The sequence below is a fragment of the Mustela putorius genome, unplaced genomic scaffold (assembly GCF_011764305.1).
Source record: "Mustela putorius furo isolate JIRA1106 unplaced genomic scaffold, ASM1176430v1.1 tig00003845_pilon_pilon_pilon, whole genome shotgun sequence".
In the NCBI taxonomy this organism is placed as follows: Eukaryota; Metazoa; Chordata; class Mammalia; order Carnivora; family Mustelidae; genus Mustela; species Mustela putorius.
This window is the reverse complement of record NW_025421998.1, coordinates 91380529-91400112: the sequence shown is the minus strand read 5'-3', so window position 1 is coordinate 91400112 and position 19584 is coordinate 91380529. Positions and strand designations below refer to the sequence as shown.

The window sequence follows — 19584 nt, the reverse complement described above, 5'->3', positions numbered from 1 at the left end:
TTTTTTTTTAAAAAAAAACTTCTTCTTTAATTTCCTAATTGACTCATTCATTCTTTAGCAGGATGTTCTTTAACCTCCATGTATTTGTGGTCTTTCCAAATTTTTTCTTGTGGTTGATTTCAAGTTTCATAGTGCTGTGGTCAGAAAAGATGCATGGTATGATCTTAATCTTTTTGTACTTCTTAAGACCTGTTGTGTTGTTGTGACCTAGTACATGACCTATTCTGGAGAATATCCCATGTGCACTTGAAAAGAATGTGTGTTTTGCTGCTTTAGGAGAGAGTGTTCCAAATATATCTGCTAAGCCTCTTTGGTCCAGTGTGTCATTCAAAGCCATTATTTCCTTGTTGATTGTCTGCTTAGATGATCTATCCATTGATGTAAGTAGGGTATTACATTCTTCTACTATTATTGCATTATTATCGGTGAGTTACTTTATATTTGTTGTTTTATATAAGGAACAAATAATTTAAAGCATCATTGTATCTTTGTCTTGATCTGTACATGGTGTTCTCCCTGTATGTTGTTTGTGTCCAAATTTTCTCTTTTTATAAGGTACCGTCTTACTGGATTGGAGGCCACCCTACTCCATTATGAGCTCGTCTTAATGAATTACATATGCTATGACCTGCAGTGACTCTATTTCCAAATAAGGTTACATTCTGAGGTGCTAAAGGCTAGGACTTTAAGGTTTGAATTTGATGGGGAGGACATAATTCATCCCAAAATAGATGGGAAGCTTGTGAAGGGTGAGAGCAGAGGGAGAGGTGACATGCAGAAGCTCATATCAGACCGTTAGTCTTTCCTGGACTTCCTGTTTTCTGTCTTCAACTCCTCCCCCCTCATCTCTGTATAACTAAGATAGGGTTCCCCTCCTCTAATCTTTACAACTATTTTTTCCTTTGAGAAGTGGTAGGACTCTTTCCAAGTGCCTGTCTTTTAAAAATGGTTTGAAAGGTATGGTCGCTCCTCCACACCAGCCTCTTGAAATATTTTGAAGAAGTTTTATAACAGGGAATACGGCTTAAGTTTCTGTTCTTATACTATGATACCCTTTATCGTCCCTTTTCCCAATGCTAAATGTACAGTAAGAACTTAATCAAAAGTCCTTTAGTTGAATTGAATTCAGATGACTCTTCTCTTTCCCTGCCTTTAGCAACAAAATGGACATTCATGTGGTTCAATAAATCATCACGCTTTATTATTTCTGGTAAACAAAATATTTTCCAGAGAACAGCATTACATTAGAATCAGTGGATACAGTGAGTAGAGATCGAATTAAAGTGCTGATTTCTCAGAAGTGTATGCTTTCAGGTCACTGCAGGTTATCTGTAAGCAATTGGTCTTGGAAAGACAAAATTTTTGACGAACTCTCTTGCCCTATGAGAGCGACTTAATATGAATGAAAAAAACACGTTGTTCTAGTTGAATTGACAATTGGTATATCTCTATTGCAGAATTCTAATAACCTTCTTTTTCAAAAATTAAAAATTTACATACAGTAAAATTACCAGTGTTCTTTCAAACTTGCTACTTTCTTGAAATTCCAATGACACTTTCAAAGTCCTAAGTATAATAATTTCATGAAATCTCTTTTTAATTTTAACTTTATTTTTTATAAAAGATTTTATTTTTAAGTAATCTCTGTACCCAACACAGGGCTTGAACTCACAATCCCAAGATTAAGAGTCATATGTTCCACCAAGTGAGCCAGCCGGGACTGGCTTCCTTTTTAAATGCCTTCTTTTAAAATAGTCATCTTTGGGGGCACCTGGGTGGCTCAGTCAGTTAAACATCTGACTCTTGATTTCAGTTCAGGTCTTTATCTCAGGGTCATGAGTTCTGGTTTCCCAGCATGGAGGCTATTTTAAAAAAATAGTCATCTTTGAATTTTTTTTTTTTAATGATTCAGGGTTTTATTTGTGTCGGTTGATTGTCTCAAGCTACTTCACATAATGGTGGATATATGATGAGTAGGGCAAGAGTGATAGACAGTGGAAAAATAGCTCACCAGTTATGTTCATTCTCAGACCCTTGAAAGCATGCAAGAGAGAACCAGCAATTAGCCATCTCTCAGAAGCTAAATGAACACACACTGGATGGAGCCAAACAACAACCAAATCATTATGTCTTTGCTGACCACTGTGGTGTTTAATTAGCTCTATTTTAAGACTTTTCTATGCTTAGCTCTTTCTCTTTACACAAGGTGTAGCAAATCACTTCCTTGTTAATAATGCTTGTGAGGATCTTATCTCGGCTGTGTGTGTGTTACAGTCAATGGTCCAAATCATCAAAGTCACTGACAGCACTTGCACGCACTAGCTTACCACCCTCTTTGTTGCACTGTTAACTGCTAAAGTAAGGACCTCAGACTGCCAATAGCTGGACTCACATTCATGAGTTATTTGTCTTTTATATTGCCTCTGCTATCTTTTCTAAAGCCTAGTGTTTTTTTGGGTTTTTTTTTTTTGGGTCTGGAAACCAGAAGACCTTGATCTAATAAAATATTAGCTTATAATTTCCAAATAATTATTTCAACAGATTTAAACATATTTTTTCTTTATATACCTAAGCCAAAGTCATTTACTCTGCACAAAACTTAAGCGTGTTAACTTCATCACTTTATCTAAAGATAGTAAAACTTTTAAAATTTCTTCATCTGGGGGAACTACCTGGCCCAAGGTTCTGACATTCATGGGAGGGAAAAATCAGTTCAGGAGCATTCTGAAGTCAGTATTCATCATGAAATGGGTATTCAGGATGATCACACCACCTGTCAAAACAATTCCCCAAAGGGAAAAAGTTCACTGCAAGCATTACACAGTTGTATGTGTTACTAGCCTCCTTTGACAATTTCACTGACCCCTCCCTCTCTCCCTTATTCATTTCCTCTCTGTTCCTCTGTTTTCCCTCAAGCCAGCATCTTTTACTGAAGCCCTGGGTAAGTGCATGTGCACGTGTGTGTGTGTGTGTGTGTGTGTGTGTGTGTGTGTGTGTTGGAAGGCTGGCTGCGTCCCTCTCAACATTTTGCTCAGAAAAAGAGCACAGGAGATGAGTAATGCCTGCCTGTAGTTTTTCATGCATCTTTTCAATTCCTTCTTCTCCTCTGCTGTTTGGACACAGTCTGCCTTCCATATTAAATATCCACATAAACATTTCTCTTTAAATTTCTATGACCCATCAGTACCACTCTCTTCTCAGAGTTATTACCTGCCCTTCTCACTGGACTCCTGATAACTGAAAATTTGAGACCTAGAAAGGTGATCAGTGAAGTAAGTTTCCACAGTAGTGATGATGATAATGAACCTATCCCTTAAACAACAGTGATGGAACAGTCAATAAAAAAGGACTGGCGTGTATTGTGCCTGCCATGGACCATGTCTAAGATTCAGTTCTCTGCAAGTACTATGAGCTTTAAGTTAAAATATAAAATAAATAAAAGCTCTTCAATGTCAACGATCAACTGGATGAAACACAGAGAAGAATCATGGCCTAGCATCCCTAAATGGTTCAGTTTTTTGATCAGTGTGGCCTACTATTTGTTTCTCCTTGCTGATCTTTCTAGTGATTTCATGAGTTATTTTCCCAGTGTTGTGGGAATTAGGTATTAAATAGGTCATATGTCAAACTAAATAATGTCACCAACTAACTGTAAAACAACAACAACAATGGGGTGCCTGGGTGGCTCAGTGCGTTAAGCCTCTGCCTTCAGCTCAGGTCGTGATCCTAGGTTCCTGGGATCGAGCCCCACATGGGGTTCTCTGCTGAGGGAGCTTGCTTCCCCCCGCCACCCAACCTCTCTGCCTGCCTCTCTGACTACTTGTGATCTCTCTCTCTTTCTGTCAAATAAATAAATAAAATCTTAACAACAACAACAACAACAGTATGTTGGTGGATTGGCTGTCTCTTATTATCTCTTAATTTAATGATATTTATTCAATAGAAATAGTTCATCTTCAAGAGTTATTAATTAACTAATAAGTATTTGGTTAGGTCTGTGTTTGTGTTTACCTTTTTGTTCCCAAGGCTAGGTGGTACCTTTTGATGCCAAATAATGTTTATCCTTGGCAAATTCACATTAGGAGGCTGTTGTATTAATTCAGAAATTGGTTCAGAAATTTGATATTAGCATAGTCACTGTACTTTCTGACTCATGAGAAATAGGGGACCAGGAAGATAAGTGTTCAAACTGTACGAACCACCCTGATGAGCATTTTCCAAATGCTCACGTAGAGTTATTACAAGCAGATTACTATCCAGGTGATTTCAAGAACTGGAAATAGTAATGAAAAAAAGAAAAAAAAAGTGTATACATACATATGTATACGATAATCATATCTGTATGAACTGTAGTCTTTTGTTATTTTAAAGGCCCTGTACTATTTAGAGAATAAAGGGCTACTTCAGTTGATTAGCTGAATTTAGCAACATTTTGAGGGAGCGTAAGGAGTTTTGCTTGTGGGAAGTCAGCCAATAGGTGGGGTTAGAAGCTGCACATCTTACAGGCAAGCATTTGCCTAAAATCTTAGGTTCTTAGCTTCTAATGTGGTACTCTTTCTACTATGCTCCCATGTCTCTTTCTTTTTTGTTGATAATTTTGCCCTAAACTGTGCATCACTTTGATTTTTAGGAAAAATTAGGTAGGTTCTATATTTGTATTAGTATATGCACTATGACTTAATTCTCATCAAGTGATTTAGCCTGTCATGCCCTAACCTAAGTCATGGGATGTCATAAATGTCAGAAACCTTTTAAATAAAACTTGTACCTTGTAGAAACTTCCTAGAATAAATGTAATTTACCTGGACCTGTTTAATATTCAGAACATGCTGCCCACTGGCCTTTATCCTTGTGATTTCTATGGACCTAGGATAATCTAATACCACTGGGCAGTACTTGATGAATGGTCCCTCCATACTCACATGAGCAACTCCACGAAGCGGACATTTTTATTCAAGGCCTCAATGTCCTTCATTTCTTCTTCAGTGAGAGAAAAGTCAAAGATCTGAAATAACAGAAGTAAAAGACATTATTGAAGGTAGAGAGTGGGTCTGGGTTAAAGGGAATGGGGCCAGCAGCAGGAGCCCTTAAAAAATGTATAAGCATCCCTTCTTTTTTTTTTATGAACATGTTTTAAAGAATTATTCACCATGACCAAGTGGGATTTATTCCTGGACTGCAAGGGTAGTTCACATATTCACAAATCAATCAGTATCATATACCATATTAATAAAAGAAAGGATAAGAACATATGATCCTTTTGATAGAAGCAGAAAAAGCATTTGACAAAGTACAGCATCCATTCCTAAAAACACCCCTCAACAAAGTAGGGATAGAGGGAACATACTCCTCAATATCATAAAGGCAATATACAAAAACCCCACAGTTAATATCCTCCTCAATGGGGAAAAACTGAGAGCTTTTCCTCTACAGTTAGGAACAAAGACAGGGATGTCCACTCTCATCACTGTTATTTAACATAGTAGTGGAAGTCCTAGCCTCAGCAATCAGATAACAAAAAGGAATAAAAAGACACCCAAACTGTCAAGGAAGATATCAAACTTTCACTATTCACAGACAACATGATATTCTGTGTAGAAAACCCACAAGACTCTACCAAAATATTGCTAGAACTGGTACATGAATTCAACAGTTGCAGGCTACAAAATCAATGTTCAGAGATCTGTTAGGTTTCTTTTTTCTTTTTATTTTATTTTAAGATTTTATTTAAAAGAGAAAGTGTGTTAGTGGGGGAAGACCAGAGGGAGAGGGATAAGCAGACTGCGTTAGGTGAAGAACCCAATGCAGGGCTCAATCTCAGAACCCTGAGATCACGACCTGAGCCAAAACCAAGAGTTGGCCACTTAACCAACTGAGCCATCCAGGGACCCCAGAAATCTATTGCAGTATTATACACCAATAATGAAGCAGCAGAAAGAGAAATCAAGGAATCAATCCCATTTACAATTGCATCAAAAACCATACTTAGGAATAAACCTAACCAAACAAGGAAAAGAACTGTATTCTGAAAACTAGAGAACGCTTAGGAAAGGAAGTTGAAGATGACACAAAGAAATGGAAGAACATTCCACGTTTATGAATTGGAAAAAGTAATATTATTAAATGTTAAATCCACCCAAAGCAATCGATACATTCAATGCAATCCCTATTAATATACAATTTTTTCACAGAGCTAGAATAAAAAATACTTAAATTTGTATGGAACCGCAAAAGACCCCATATTTAAAAAAAAAAAAAAAAGACCCCAAATAGCCCAAGCAGTCTTGAAAAAGAAAAACAAAGCTAGGAACATCATAATTCGGGACTTCAAATTATATTACAAGGCTGTAGTAATCAAGACAGTATAGTACTGGCATAAAAATAGATGCATAAATCAATGAAACAGAATAGAAAACACAGAAATGAACCCACAACTATATGGTCAACTAATCTTCAACAAAACAGGAAGGAATATCCAATGGAAAAAGAGCATCTCTTTAACAAATGGTGTTTTGTTGGACTAGTTTCTTACACCAAACACAAAACAAATTCAAAATGGATGAAAGACCTAAGTGTGAGACAGGAAACCATCAAAATCTTAGAACACAGGCAGTAACCTTTCTGACATTGTCCATAGCAACTTCTTAATGAAACATGTTACCAGAGGCAAGGGAAACAAAATAAAAAATGAACTATTAGACTTTATCAGGATAAAAGGCTTAGTATCCAAAATATATAAAGGCCTTGACACCTAAAAAACAAATAATCCAGTTAAAAAATGGGGAGAAGAAATGAACGACATTTTTCCAAAGAAGACATACAGATGGCCAACAGACATGTGAAAAGATGCTCAACATCATTCTATCATCAGGGAAATACAAATAAAAGCCATGATGAGATATCACTTCATATCTGTCAGATTAACAACACAGGAAACAACAGGTGTTGGCAAGAATATGGAGAAAGGGAAACCTTCTTACACTGTTTGTGGGAGTGCAAGCTGGTAGTACAGCCACTCTACACAGCCATGGAAAACAGAATGGAGTTTCCTCAAAAAGTTAAAAATAGAATTACTCTATGATCCAGCAATTGCACTCTTAGATATTTACTTAAAGGATACAAAAATAGTGATTTGAAGGGATATATGCACACAGATGTTTACAGCAGGATTATCAACAATAGCCAAATTATGGAAGGAGCACATATGTCCACCAACTGACGAATGGAAAAAGAAGATATGATACATATATACCATGGAATATTACTCAGCCATAATTAACGGTGAAATCTCTCCATTTGCAATAACATGTATGGAGCTAGAGAATATTGTGCAAAGCAAAATAAGTTAGAGAAAGACAAATACCAAATGATTTTACTCATATGTGGAATTTAAGAAACAAAATAGATGAGTATAGGGGATGGAAAAGAAAAAGAGAGAGGGAACTAAAGAGAGAGGGAACTAAACCATAAGAGACTCTTAACCATAGAGAACAAAGTTGCTGGACAGGAGGGGGGTGGGGATGGGCTAAATGGGTGATGGGCATTAAGGAGGGCACATTTTGTAGTAAACACTGGGTGTTATATGAGCGATGAGTCCCTAAATTCTACTCCTGAAACCAATATATATATTTTAAAGATTTTATTTATTTATTTGTCAAAGAGAGGGAGAGCAAGAAAGCGAGCACAGGCAGGCAGAGGCAGAGGGAGAAGCAGGCTCCCTGTTGAGCAAGGAGCCTGATGTGGGACTCAATCCCAGGACACTGGGATCATGATGACCTGAGCCGAAGGCAGCTGCTTAACCAACTGAGTCACCCAGGCGTCCCTGAAACCAATATTATACTGTATGTTAACCAATTAGGATGTAAATAAAAAATTGATACAAAAAATAATTGTTAGTTTTTTTCTTTCAGTTGTCAGATATTTTGTTTTAATTCTTCATTTATGTTGAAGCTCTGTAATTAGTGACATACACATAAAAGATTTTCATGTTAAAAATTTATGAATGTAAATTATGTACTATATGTTGGTTAATTGAATTTAAATAAATACATTTAAAAATAAATAATAAGTAAAAAAATAAAAAAAATTATGAATATCTGCAAATGTGAGAGAAGTTAGGCTGGTGCTGGGGAGCCATATCCCTATGCAGAGTCAGGGTTCTGTTCTGCTCTTTGTCTTTGAGATACTCCTGCTGGGGCCATCTTGCAGGACATTCCAAATAACCTATAATAACCTATGTTCAGGACATCTACAAATCCCAGAGTGAGGAGTTGTTTATTGTTGCTGGAGAGATGCTAAACTTTTGACTTTGGACTATGGCCTTTGTGCACTTGTTTTTAAAAACATTCCCTAGTCTCTAAGTTTGCTTATGCATATTTTTAACTTTGAATTTGCTTTGTTTTATCCTCTTAATCTTTTCTTTCACTATTTTTTTTAATAGATCTTCTACCTTTTAATTCTATTGCATTTTCATTGTTTTATTTTTTCTTAGCTTGTACATTTTATACTCTGGTTTTATAATTGTCCTTTATTAACATTTTAATATTTTATTTTAGCTTATTTACATTTTTAACATTTGGTTTATTTATAATGATCTTCTCTTATTTCATTGTTTTAATTTGCTATCCCTTAAATTTTATTTCAATAATTTATATTTATCAATTTTAATTATATAAGTGATACATAAATATATGCTTTTTTGTGAGAAAGAAAACACTACAGAAGTATATGGACATGCATGGAGTAAGAAATGAAAGGTCCTTTTGTTACCCACCACTCCAGTATTTTTCTTCTTCCCAAACATTCCTTCCAAACATCCAACACACTAAGAGCAAAATACAATAATTGTATCATATCTTTATTATTCTGCAACTTACTTTCATTCACATAATATGTCTCAGTGACTCTTTTCTATCAAAATAGATAGACTGACTTTAATTTAATCACTGCATTCATAGTATAGATGTAACCTGATTTACCTAATCATACCCCCATGGATTGCTTCCAAGTGTTCTTTTCAGGGAATGCTTTTCTTTGATTATTATCCAAGTGTTGAGTTTATGAGATTGTGTCATGAGTCAAAAGTCTGCATTACATAAAAAGTCATGAATGACCAATGACTTATAAAATAAATCCTTACTCAAACTTTATTTTTGCTTAACATTAGGTCCACTTTTTGAGTGTTGGTGAGTCATTTTCTGTCTTCAGTGAATATATAATATAAAGTGAAGTTGCAAATCTTGGCAAAGATGCAGGATTTCATTAAATCAATGAAAGTCATCTTAGTTTGCCTTAATTACAGGCAAAATATTTTTCAAGTAGGAATCTGATGCAGTTAGAGGCTAGTTGATACATCAGAAGAGTGTTATTTGGAAAAAAAATCAAACTATGTATAATCTTCAGATGAAGCCCTGTGAAACTTTACCATAATTATTCTTTTTATGATCACTTACAAAAACCTTTGTGAAGTAGAGAATGCCACATTCTGTTATCACATAATTTTGTCAAGCATATTTTAAAATTTCTTCTAAGATTTAGTACACATATACAATTGTAACTTAAATTTTGTTGAATATGAAATAATTAAAATTATTTCATAATTTTCTGCAAACTCAACTGACAGAGCCACCCAGGCACCCCTTCAGTTTTCATTTTAAGGTAAACATCCAAATTCTCCCTCCATTCTTTCTATGCAATGTTTTTCTTTATTTTATGTGGATTTATTATCATTTTTTTATGACCAAAATTATCCAAAGTTACTCACTTATTCAGGATCTCACAAACTTAGTTCCTGATATTCTGCTTCCCCCACCCCCCAATCTACTTCTCTTGTAGTAGAGACTCAAGAAAGACAAAGTGTTAACTGTATTAAATGCTGTTGAAAGATCTACTAAGACAAGGACAGAGACATGATTATAGGATCTAGCAAGGTGGAAGTCACTGGTGAACTTGACAAGAAAGCTTGGTTTCAATGGGTTTAAGGGAGAATTGGGGAAAGAGACTTGTAGGTAGTGAGAATAGAATTCTCCTTTAAGAGTTTGCTGTAAACAGAAAGAAAGAACTGGATAATAGCTGTAGAGGAACATGAGTCTAGACTGGAATATAGCTTCCAAGACTGGAGATCGCAGCATATTTGTATGTTGATAGGAGTTATGCAGTGGAGAGATAATGCAGGAGAGAGAGGGGTATTTTTGAGGGGTATGAAGGAGTTATTAGGTATTAGTAACTGTAGTTCCCAGGAATAACAATGGGAGCTAGTAGCTGGAACATACAGGACGAGATCATTGTTGGCGAGGAGGTTAAAGAACTATCAGGCCATGTTATTGGAAGGACTATCCATATGTATGTTGAATTCACCAAGAATGTGATGGGAGTGGCTTCAGAGAGAGGGATAGTGAATCAAGAGATAAAAACTTCAAGGAATGGGGGTCAGTGGGTGATGGCAACAAGGCAGAAGGTGGGTGGTAAAATTTGATTTCTTGTTGTTTTAATGTTAAAAATATCCTGCTTTTTAATTTTCTTCATTTTTACCTTTAATTTGATATAGTTTTTGTTTTTAATTTATGATTTAACTTTTTATTACATAATTTTTATTTCTGTAACTTTTTCTTCTTTTATTGTAAACATACTTAATTTTCCCTTTTCCCTTTATGTTCTGTGGTTATTTCCCATTCTTTTAAAATATTACTTTACCTCAGTTCTAAAAGATAATAATTTTTTATTTAGTCAATTCTTGGTTGTACCACCCAACAAAATTTCTGGTTACAGGGCAAATACAAACCCCATAGAGTGAAAATTGGCTGTGATTTCCACTGCCATTTTCCTTGTAGATCTGTATCTCTTTCATATTTTCTTGTGGTATGTGAACCTCTGAACTCCATTTCCTTATCATTAGGGTTATGGAAATATATTGGCTATAACAGAAATGGTTGCAATAAAATTTTTAAAGGAATGATAGTACTTTTACTACAAAATTGTGATTCACTAAATAACATAAAGTCCAAAGGCTTTAATCTTCCATTACACGGACCACTAGTAACCACTCTCATTTTCTGAATAATAAACTTTGGAATCCATGAAAATATTTGTTTCAGGTGCATCAAAACTTGTTTTAACTTTTGTTGAACTAACACATTAGCCATCTAGATATCTTATTCTTTTAAGATGGCTGAAAACAGTGTCAACTCCTTTTGGTAAGAGCTATTTTCTTACATGTTAAAATGCTATCAGTAGTGATATAACTATGTATCATTCTTTCCTCTTTTTGCTAATAACAGAATCCCCTTTTTCCTTTTATGAACTTCTCTTCCATCACCTAGTAGGGCTGTTTGTCACATGAATCCATTTCTAGTACAGGATTAGGGATGTAGCCCAGGGGGCCAATCAAAGTATCTTACTCACTGGATACGGTGATTAATCTGGGAATGGTGCATGCCCCACAAAGGGACAATCAAGGATTGATAGAGATTGTTATAAGAAGCTTTACCTGTGATCATCTTCACTGATTATTAGTTATAGATTAGCCTAGAGCTGTCATGTTGACATGTTGTGTCACCATGTGGAGACAGAGAAGGTTGGGTGGAGGTAGTGTAGAGGGGGGAAGGGAACTCAGTCCTTTCATAAATCATTTGAATACTCCTGTCCAGTCATGCCTGATTTATCCATGGACTTCCCAGTTATGTGGCCCAATAAATCATGTCTCCCTTTTGTAAGTTTGAGTTGCATTCTGTCATGCAGTAGCAAAAACTCTGAAGATAAATTGTCTAGTATCATCAATATCTTCCCATGGCAGTACTTCAATTTTCACTCTATTATTTTAAAAAAGCTATAGTATAATATTTCATTGTACAAATATAATTTGTTTTACATTCTACTAATGATTGTTTCCAGTTTTTTAAAAAAGTAATAAATCATGCTGTAGTAAATATCCATATATGTGTGCATGAATGTGTAAATATAGTATCAAGATTGTTGGGTCAAATGGATATGTGGGCTTGAATTTTGATAGATCTGGAGAAGTGACATCCTGCTACTTCAAATCATATACCAATTAATATCTTTAACAGGAGTATATGAAAGTGTCTGTTTTTATATACATTCAATTTCTGATTATTTTCCTATCTGAGGGGATAAATCTTGTCTTATCTTTATCAATTTACTTATTGAGATTATTATTATTAAACTTATTAAACTACTTATTTTTTTATTTTATTTAGTAAAACTTATTAAATACCGAGATTATTAAACTTATAAATTGAGATAATAACAACTTATTTTTTGAGATTATTAACTGATGAGTAATTAATTAATTTTGCATGGTACTTTTCTATAGCTGTATTTACCTAGAAGTTTGACCTTGAGTACTAGCAGAGTAAACTAATCACTCCCTTGTCTAGTGGCTTCTTCTCACCTGTAAGTTATGATGCTGATACAGATTATTTATAGAGGAAATAAAGGCAATGAACATTCTTGAAGTCAAACGATCCTTTTCAATAATTTCCAAATTTGTCCCTAGCTTTTACCAGGGACATTAAGAAGGTGGAAGGTTTACTATTATGAATTTCAAATTTTATACCTTCCATTCCTGCTGTGCTGGTGGAGAACTGAGTAGGTAGTGCCAAGAGTCAATAAGTAAGGAAACAGAAGACATAAGGGAGCTAGGTAATATACAAGCAGTAAAGCAATCCCCAAAGTGCGGGGAACTGTCTCAGATTCAGCTAAAGTTAATTCACATCTACAGAGTGTGGGTTGGGGAGCAGGTATAAAATAAAATATGAAGGCATCACAAGTTTCTTATTAATCTGAACAGAAAGTTCTCAAAAAAACCAAACAATTCAACTTTCTACATTCCCAGAAGCAGTTCTCTTACTTGAAAGTTTTCTTTGATCCTTTCAGGGTTAAAGCTTTTAGGAATAACAACCACTCCTCTCTGGATGTTGAAACGTAAAACAACTTGAGCTGCTGTCTTATTGTACTTTTTTCCCAGTGCGTTTAGAAATTCATCCTTTAGCAAAGGTGGGGAGGATACATTCACCCTTGAAAAGAAAAATCAAAACCTGCATCATATTTAGCTCAAGTAATGAGAACATCATCCTCACTCACCCTCCTCATCTCCTCCCCATCCACCTGGTCCCCTACCAGGACACGGTCAGGTCTCAATCACCAATTTCTCCTGGAGCAAAGTACTCAGTGAAGAGCTGCTTTTAGCATGAGAATATCAAGAGAGGCAAATTGATCGAGCTGTCTCTTTCAGAGGGTAAACAGTATTTCTTTGATGGGTCTCAGAGAGAGAACTGACTTGGATGAAGGCACAGGGGAAGGCAGGAAGACCAAAGTGGAAGAAACAGAGTTACATACAACTCTTAGAGTCATCTTCATGTAAAAAATGTCTACTTAAGTCTGTGGAACACATCCCATCAGAAGTGCTATCTTTGAATCCAGAGATCAAAAAATCCTAAATTTGGGGGATATATATGGTCATGGAGACTCTTTGTCAAATAATAATACCTAAACTAACATTTACTGAACATTTCCTATATTTTGGGCACTGTTACGTAATTTTATACATACAGTATAATCAATTCTTTTTTTTTTAAAGATTTTATTTATTTATTTGAGAGAGAGACAGTGAGAGAGAACGTGAGAGGCGAGAAGGTCAGAGGAAGAAGCAGACTCCCCATGGAGCTGGGAGCCCGATGCGGGACTCGATCCCGGGACTCCAGGACCATGACCTGAGCAGAAGGCAGTTGCTCAACCAACTGAGCCACCCAGGCGCCCCAGTATAATCAATTCTTTTTTTCTTTTTTAAAGATTTTATTTATTTATTTGACAGAGAGAAATCACAAGTAGATGGAGAGGCAGGCAGAGAGAGAGGAAGGGAAGCAGGCTCCCTGCTGAGCAGAGAGCCGATGCAGGACTCGATCCCAAGACCCTGAGATCATGACCTGAGCCGAAGGCAGCGGCTTAACCCACTGAGCCACCCAGGTGCCCCAGTATAATCAATTCTTATACTACATTTGTGAGGAAGGTTTTATTAGCTCCAACTTGTATATACAGAGAATGGCTTGAAGAGATTAACTTACTTTCTTAAAATCACAGAGCCATATAGTTATGCCAATCAAATAATTCACATTAGTCTCATACTCTACACTGAAGGAAACACTGCTGAAGAGACATTCAGTATTGCTTACCAGCTTGGATTCCTAGCGGTACCCAGAGGGCTGTATGCAATAATGACAATATCATGTTGTTGGCAAAATTTCAAGAGTTTTGGCTGGGTAAAATATGGATGGCACTCAACCTGCACGGTTGCATTGGAAAGCAGAACACAAAATTAAAATCTTGTAGTGAATGCAGTTTTACACAGTTTTTAAAAAGTTTTTCAATAAAACCCACTTTTGAGTATTATGGATAATGAGGCAAATGCTAAATACTTTTCCTAACAAGAAAGTTTACATTGTTTGTTGGGGAGATTAATTAAAATGAGGTTAGTGAGGTCACCATCTGTGGAATAATTCTAAAGTAAGTGAGTGGGGAACAAATTCAATTTTGTAAAGTAATCATAGTTTAAAACTTTGAGGGAACAGACTTAATTATTTATAGTCACCATTCCACAAATACAATTTTCTGTAACCAAAAAAAAAAAAAACCAAACAAAAAAAACCCAGTCTCAAGGTTCAGATTACAGTCTTGGTAAGTAGAAGTGACATGTTGCAGAAGCCCTCTCCCTGTAGCTCTCAAGCATCTAAGAATATTTTCACAAGGGGTAAAGTATGTATAAAATGAAATCTAAAGATGAATTTTGTCGTTTTGGCTAAGAGTTCTTTACACCACCCTGTGCGGGCCTATGTTCATCTTTAGTATCTTACTGGCAAGATTCCTGCACTAAAAATACCGTGTCAGAAAGTTCTTCTCAAAGTTTCTTCTTAACCACCATGATAATTTTTGACCTATTCTTTTTTTTCTTTTTAAATCAAAATCAACCAAGGCTGAATTGAAATAATTGAAGCATATATTTATTATCTTCATTGTCTGGAATAGTGAGTATTTGACAAGTTTTATTTCTAGAAGGCACAAGGAGATGCTGCTTATGAAATGGCAAAAAGTAAACTGGGCTTCTTCGTGGTGGGTCTCCTTTCTGTTCTCTAATTTGATTAGCTTTTTTTTTTTCCCTCGACATAATCTTGTTCCCTTACCCTAAGAAACACTTGTGGAATTTCTCCCCCTTGGAACATTTCTTAAATAATTCTACAAAGTAACACACAGACTAAAATAAGGCAGGAATCACACTTCTTAGTGTTTCCTTCCTTAACCCTCTTCGACTTCCAACATTGCTCCCTACTTTTTCAATTCCAATCTTGTCTATTATTGGTAGACTGGTCTCTCGAAAACACGTATATCACATCATTCCACTGCTTAGAAACTAAGTATGAGTTCCCTAACTTAATGGCCACCTGCTCATTCCAAACACAACATTTCATTTTCTCACAAGGACTCCTTTCTAATCAAATTGGTGTGCTGTTGCTTGTCTTTGGCCTATTAAATATGTAGAAGTATGTATGCATATATATACGTATGTGTGTGCTCACATACACATCAAACAGTTTTATAACCTACCCTTTTAAAAAGACCGCATACGGCTTGTGGCAGAAGGTATGGGGAATGAGTCTATTACAGTTAGAAGTAAAACAGATAGGTATGCACATTTAGGATCTGTGACTGAACTGAAGCTTGGGACTACACAGAGAGTTGTGTTGTGCAACATACTAGAAACTTCTGCTCAACAAAAGCTTTTGAGTTAACATAGAAACTCAACAACATAACTTAAAATAGCATATAAATCTTTGGATTGATAGTTGTCAGGTAAAAATTTGACAGCATATCACTAAAGGGACAACCAGTAAGGGAAATGCTGGGGGTTGGAGTGGATAAACTAAGATCCAAGTGCTTATGAATTCACAGAGAACCATATTCCTTCTTCTCAGAGTGTTTATCTCAGTTTCTAATTATTGATAACTTTTGTGATTGTTTGATTAATGTGTGCTCCCCACTAGACAGCTGGTGTTCCAAGAAGAAGGGCATTATCTGTCTTTTGTCACTTATGCATGCCTAGAACCTAGGAAAGTGCCTGGCCTAGGGCAGGTAGGTGCTCAATGACTGTTGAATGAAAATGTTATGATGCAGAGAGGACCAAGTTAGCACCTTAGGAAGTATTAGTGATGCTGGGGACTGTTACAGGAGGGGCTTTGTCAGGACTGCAGCTTGGTGTTCAGTTTAAGGTAGGGGGTAGTAATGGTTTCTGTTGTCACAGTGCCTTGATGTCATCATTGCCCTGGAACTTGCTCATTTCCAAGGAGAAGCATATCTAAGCACACTTGCTCCTTCTTTGCTACAGACAGGGTATAGCCCTTTGTGGATGGGCCAATGGAGATGCAGTCTTTACTTTTTCTTGCATACTATGTAAAATTGATGTCACGTGTCAGTGTCTTGACAGGTCTGGGGCTTTTACCACACTATTTGGTAGTACAGAACTTCAGATACCAAAATCTCACATGGTGAAGTTAAGCTGGACAAAACCTGTGAAGGAAGACATTAACCCCTTCCTGTGTCTTTCTGTAAAAAGAAATTGGTGTTGGGTTTTCCATTTCATTAAGTCACTCAAAAAGTACTTATTGATTCTGATCAGAACATCTATGACTTCAGCATAATGAATAGGGTTAGGAAAAACTGAAGAACTTGGAGATCTTACCGTTCTCCCCACCTCCCTCCCTTCGTTTGTTAGTAGAGTCGGGTGTGTGAGATTAAATGGCCCGAGGTAGATCCACAGTCTACTTTGAATTAGGCTGGGAGAATGCTGCATGACAACTTGTCCACCAGGAAGGCTTTCAGAGAGGCTAAGCCAGGGATGGAGCCTGGAGACACATTTGTTTAGATAGACACCATGGATAGTACTAAGGAAGCTTGGAATACTCAGGCTCTGAGAATGAGTATAGAGTAAGGTCATATTCTATTGGCCCTTGTTCATAAAGTCTATGAAAAAATACAAAAATTTGCAAATTCTACTTCAGATTTATTCTAATGGGAAATTTAGTTTCCTCTTCTTTGGCATGAGGAGACACACCGGCAATTCTTATTTCATTTTTCATTCTGAGGTCAAAAATCACCATCTTTCTTAGTATATTTGTAAGAAGAAACATTTATCATTTTAACCTTTTATAACAAAATATTATTCTTGTAGGGTGCAGGAGGGAGACGTGCTAGTGAGGGTTAGAGTAAGAACAAAGGGATAGATGGAGATCAGTTACGAAATCAAGGGTTGTTGCTCTCGGCTCCTTAAGAGCACATGGTATAGTGTTGGCTTAAGTATCATAGGAAGTAATACTTCTAAACACAGCAACACCGGTCTTTTAGCTGGTAATTGTTATGATAGGTAATAATTCATTCTTTCCGTTATGAACTCAAGACTGTTTTGAGTTGCTAAAACCAATGAATCAAGAAAACAAGTCAACCATAACTCCAATACGTGAATACCCAAAAAACGTTTTTTAAATGTAGCTTCTTAGAGTATCTTTATCCCCATTTAACTGGTGGGTAACAGTACTTTGTTGTGATTATAAAAGTAACATATGCGCCCTACAGAAGACTTGGAAAATATAGAAAAGCATAAAGAAGAAAACAAAATTCACTTGTAATTCTCAGCCAGAGATAACTACAGTTAGTATTTTGATTCTTTCCAATATTTTTTCTATGCATGTCTTTAAATAATATATTCACATCAATATTGAATTACATTTTGTATCCTGGTTTTTCCCCTTAATATTATGGCCATTGCTCTTTTGCTCAAAAATGATTCGAGAACATCTTTAATTAAGATTTTACATTATATGAGTTTTATAATTTAAATATTCTCCTAATTTTTCATATTTGTGTTGTTTCCTTTCCTTTTTTTTTTTTTTTTTGGTCTTTATAAACAGTGCTGTGACAAACACACCTGAAGGCTTTCAGATTTTCTTTTTCACAAGGTCAAATTCTTAGGAATATAAGACTATAAACATTTTTTAAGGCTCTTGACACTTATTGCCAAATAGCTTTCCAGTAAGGACAAACAAATTTTTACTTGCCAGCAGCACTTTATCACTTGCTTATATGGAACATTACATTAAAAAATAAAAGCTTTGCTAATTTGATATACGATACAAAATAATACTTGTAATTACTAGCGCAGTTGAACATTTTTTATATGTTTACTAGTCTTAAAATTTGTCTTCTCGAATTTCTATTCACAGTTCTTTTGCTCACTTTTCTGTGGAGTTTTAGTATTTTTAGTTTTTTTTCATTAATTCTTATTAAGCTTTAATTCATAAGGACATGATCTCCCTTTCTGTTATATTTAAAAATATAATTATCCATTTTTTATTCTTTGTTTCCAATATTTTTAGAGTTTGTTTTTATACTATTAAATATGTCAGTTTCTTTTATAATTTTCCAATGGCTTTGTTTCTACCTATAGCTCTAGAAAACTAAAACCATTTTGTAGTGTTCACAAGTGACTTCCTGTTTTATCTTTAACTCCTGATTGAAGAGCTACTAGGTGTATGACATGAGGCAAAGATCTGTATTTGTTTCTATACAATTAGCCATTTCCTCCAAACTATTTACTGAAAATTTCATCTCTTTGCCGTTGACATTAGTTTGTGTTACCGTTTCTACATTAAGTTTTTATTATACTTGGGCCTGTTTTTAAGGTATTGCTTATTTTCTATTAATTTGGTTATCTGTTGGTTTTTACACTAATCTTACATAATTTTAAGTACTCTGCATATCTTAGCATCTGGCTGCATATCTTAGCATCTAGTTTCTCCTCATCACTTTTCCTCAAAAATATTTTTGGGTTATTTTTGCCTGAATCTGAACTTGCAAATTCTTTTTTTAAGAGACATAAATTGAGAGAAATAAAAAGACTTGTTCTCAGGGTCTTATGATGAGATATATGTAGAGTGACCACAAGATTTCTGACTTCTAGTCCAGGGTTCTCCTGGTAAGTAAATATTGGAATCTTCCCCCACCCCACCCTCCCCCTCTCACCTCCTACCTCCTAGCAAACTATACCTGGTTGCTGACTGGCTTATATTTGAGTCCTGGTTTGTTCAAGATGAGTTCCAGCTGCCTGCGGTTAAAATTGGATACTCCAAGAGATTTCACCAAGCCAGCATCTTTGCAAGCTTCCAAAGCCTGTTGAGTAAAGGTCAATGGGTTAGAAAAAAGCCTCAAAACAAATGAGGATGTTTATGAGAGTGTTGATGAATTCTTTAAGAAAGTCAGTCCTTGGATATATTAATACACATTCTGTGAAGAAAAAAAAAGTGGGAGAGACAGACAGGAATTCTATACTTGAATTAGTTTTGGAAATATTGTACAGCCTATCTTTCCTTTGAATTTTCACAATGTATACTAGCCCATTAAGAATGATTTTACTTCTTGAAATCTGTTGAGATTTGCTTTATGGCATGGTATCTGATCCATTTTTTAAAATGTCTGGTGTGTGTGAAAATGTATAATCTCCTTTTATTAGATACAAATCTCTCT

The 19584-nt window shown here is 35.6% G+C and overlaps 1 protein-coding gene across 1 annotated transcript in view; it reads right to left on the bottom strand.

Annotated features, from left to right (window-relative positions):
• Positions 1–1174: 1174 nt before the first annotated feature.
• AKR1D1 (aldo-keto reductase family 1 member D1) overlaps positions 1175–19584 on the bottom strand; it is a 42814-nt gene continuing 24404 nt past the window's right edge. Inside the window, exons 5-9 of the mRNA XM_004741688.2 lie at positions 19108–19230; positions 14190–14299; positions 12869–13034; positions 4923–5005; positions 1175–2773 (exon numbers count right to left, since the gene is read on the bottom strand). Of these exons, the coding sequence (XP_004741745.1) occupies positions 2731–2773; positions 4923–5005; positions 12869–13034; positions 14190–14299; positions 19108–19230 (525 nt within the window). The 3' untranslated portion in view covers positions 1175–2730. The remainder of the gene's footprint in view (positions 2774–4922; positions 5006–12868; positions 13035–14189; positions 14300–19107; positions 19231–19584) is intronic.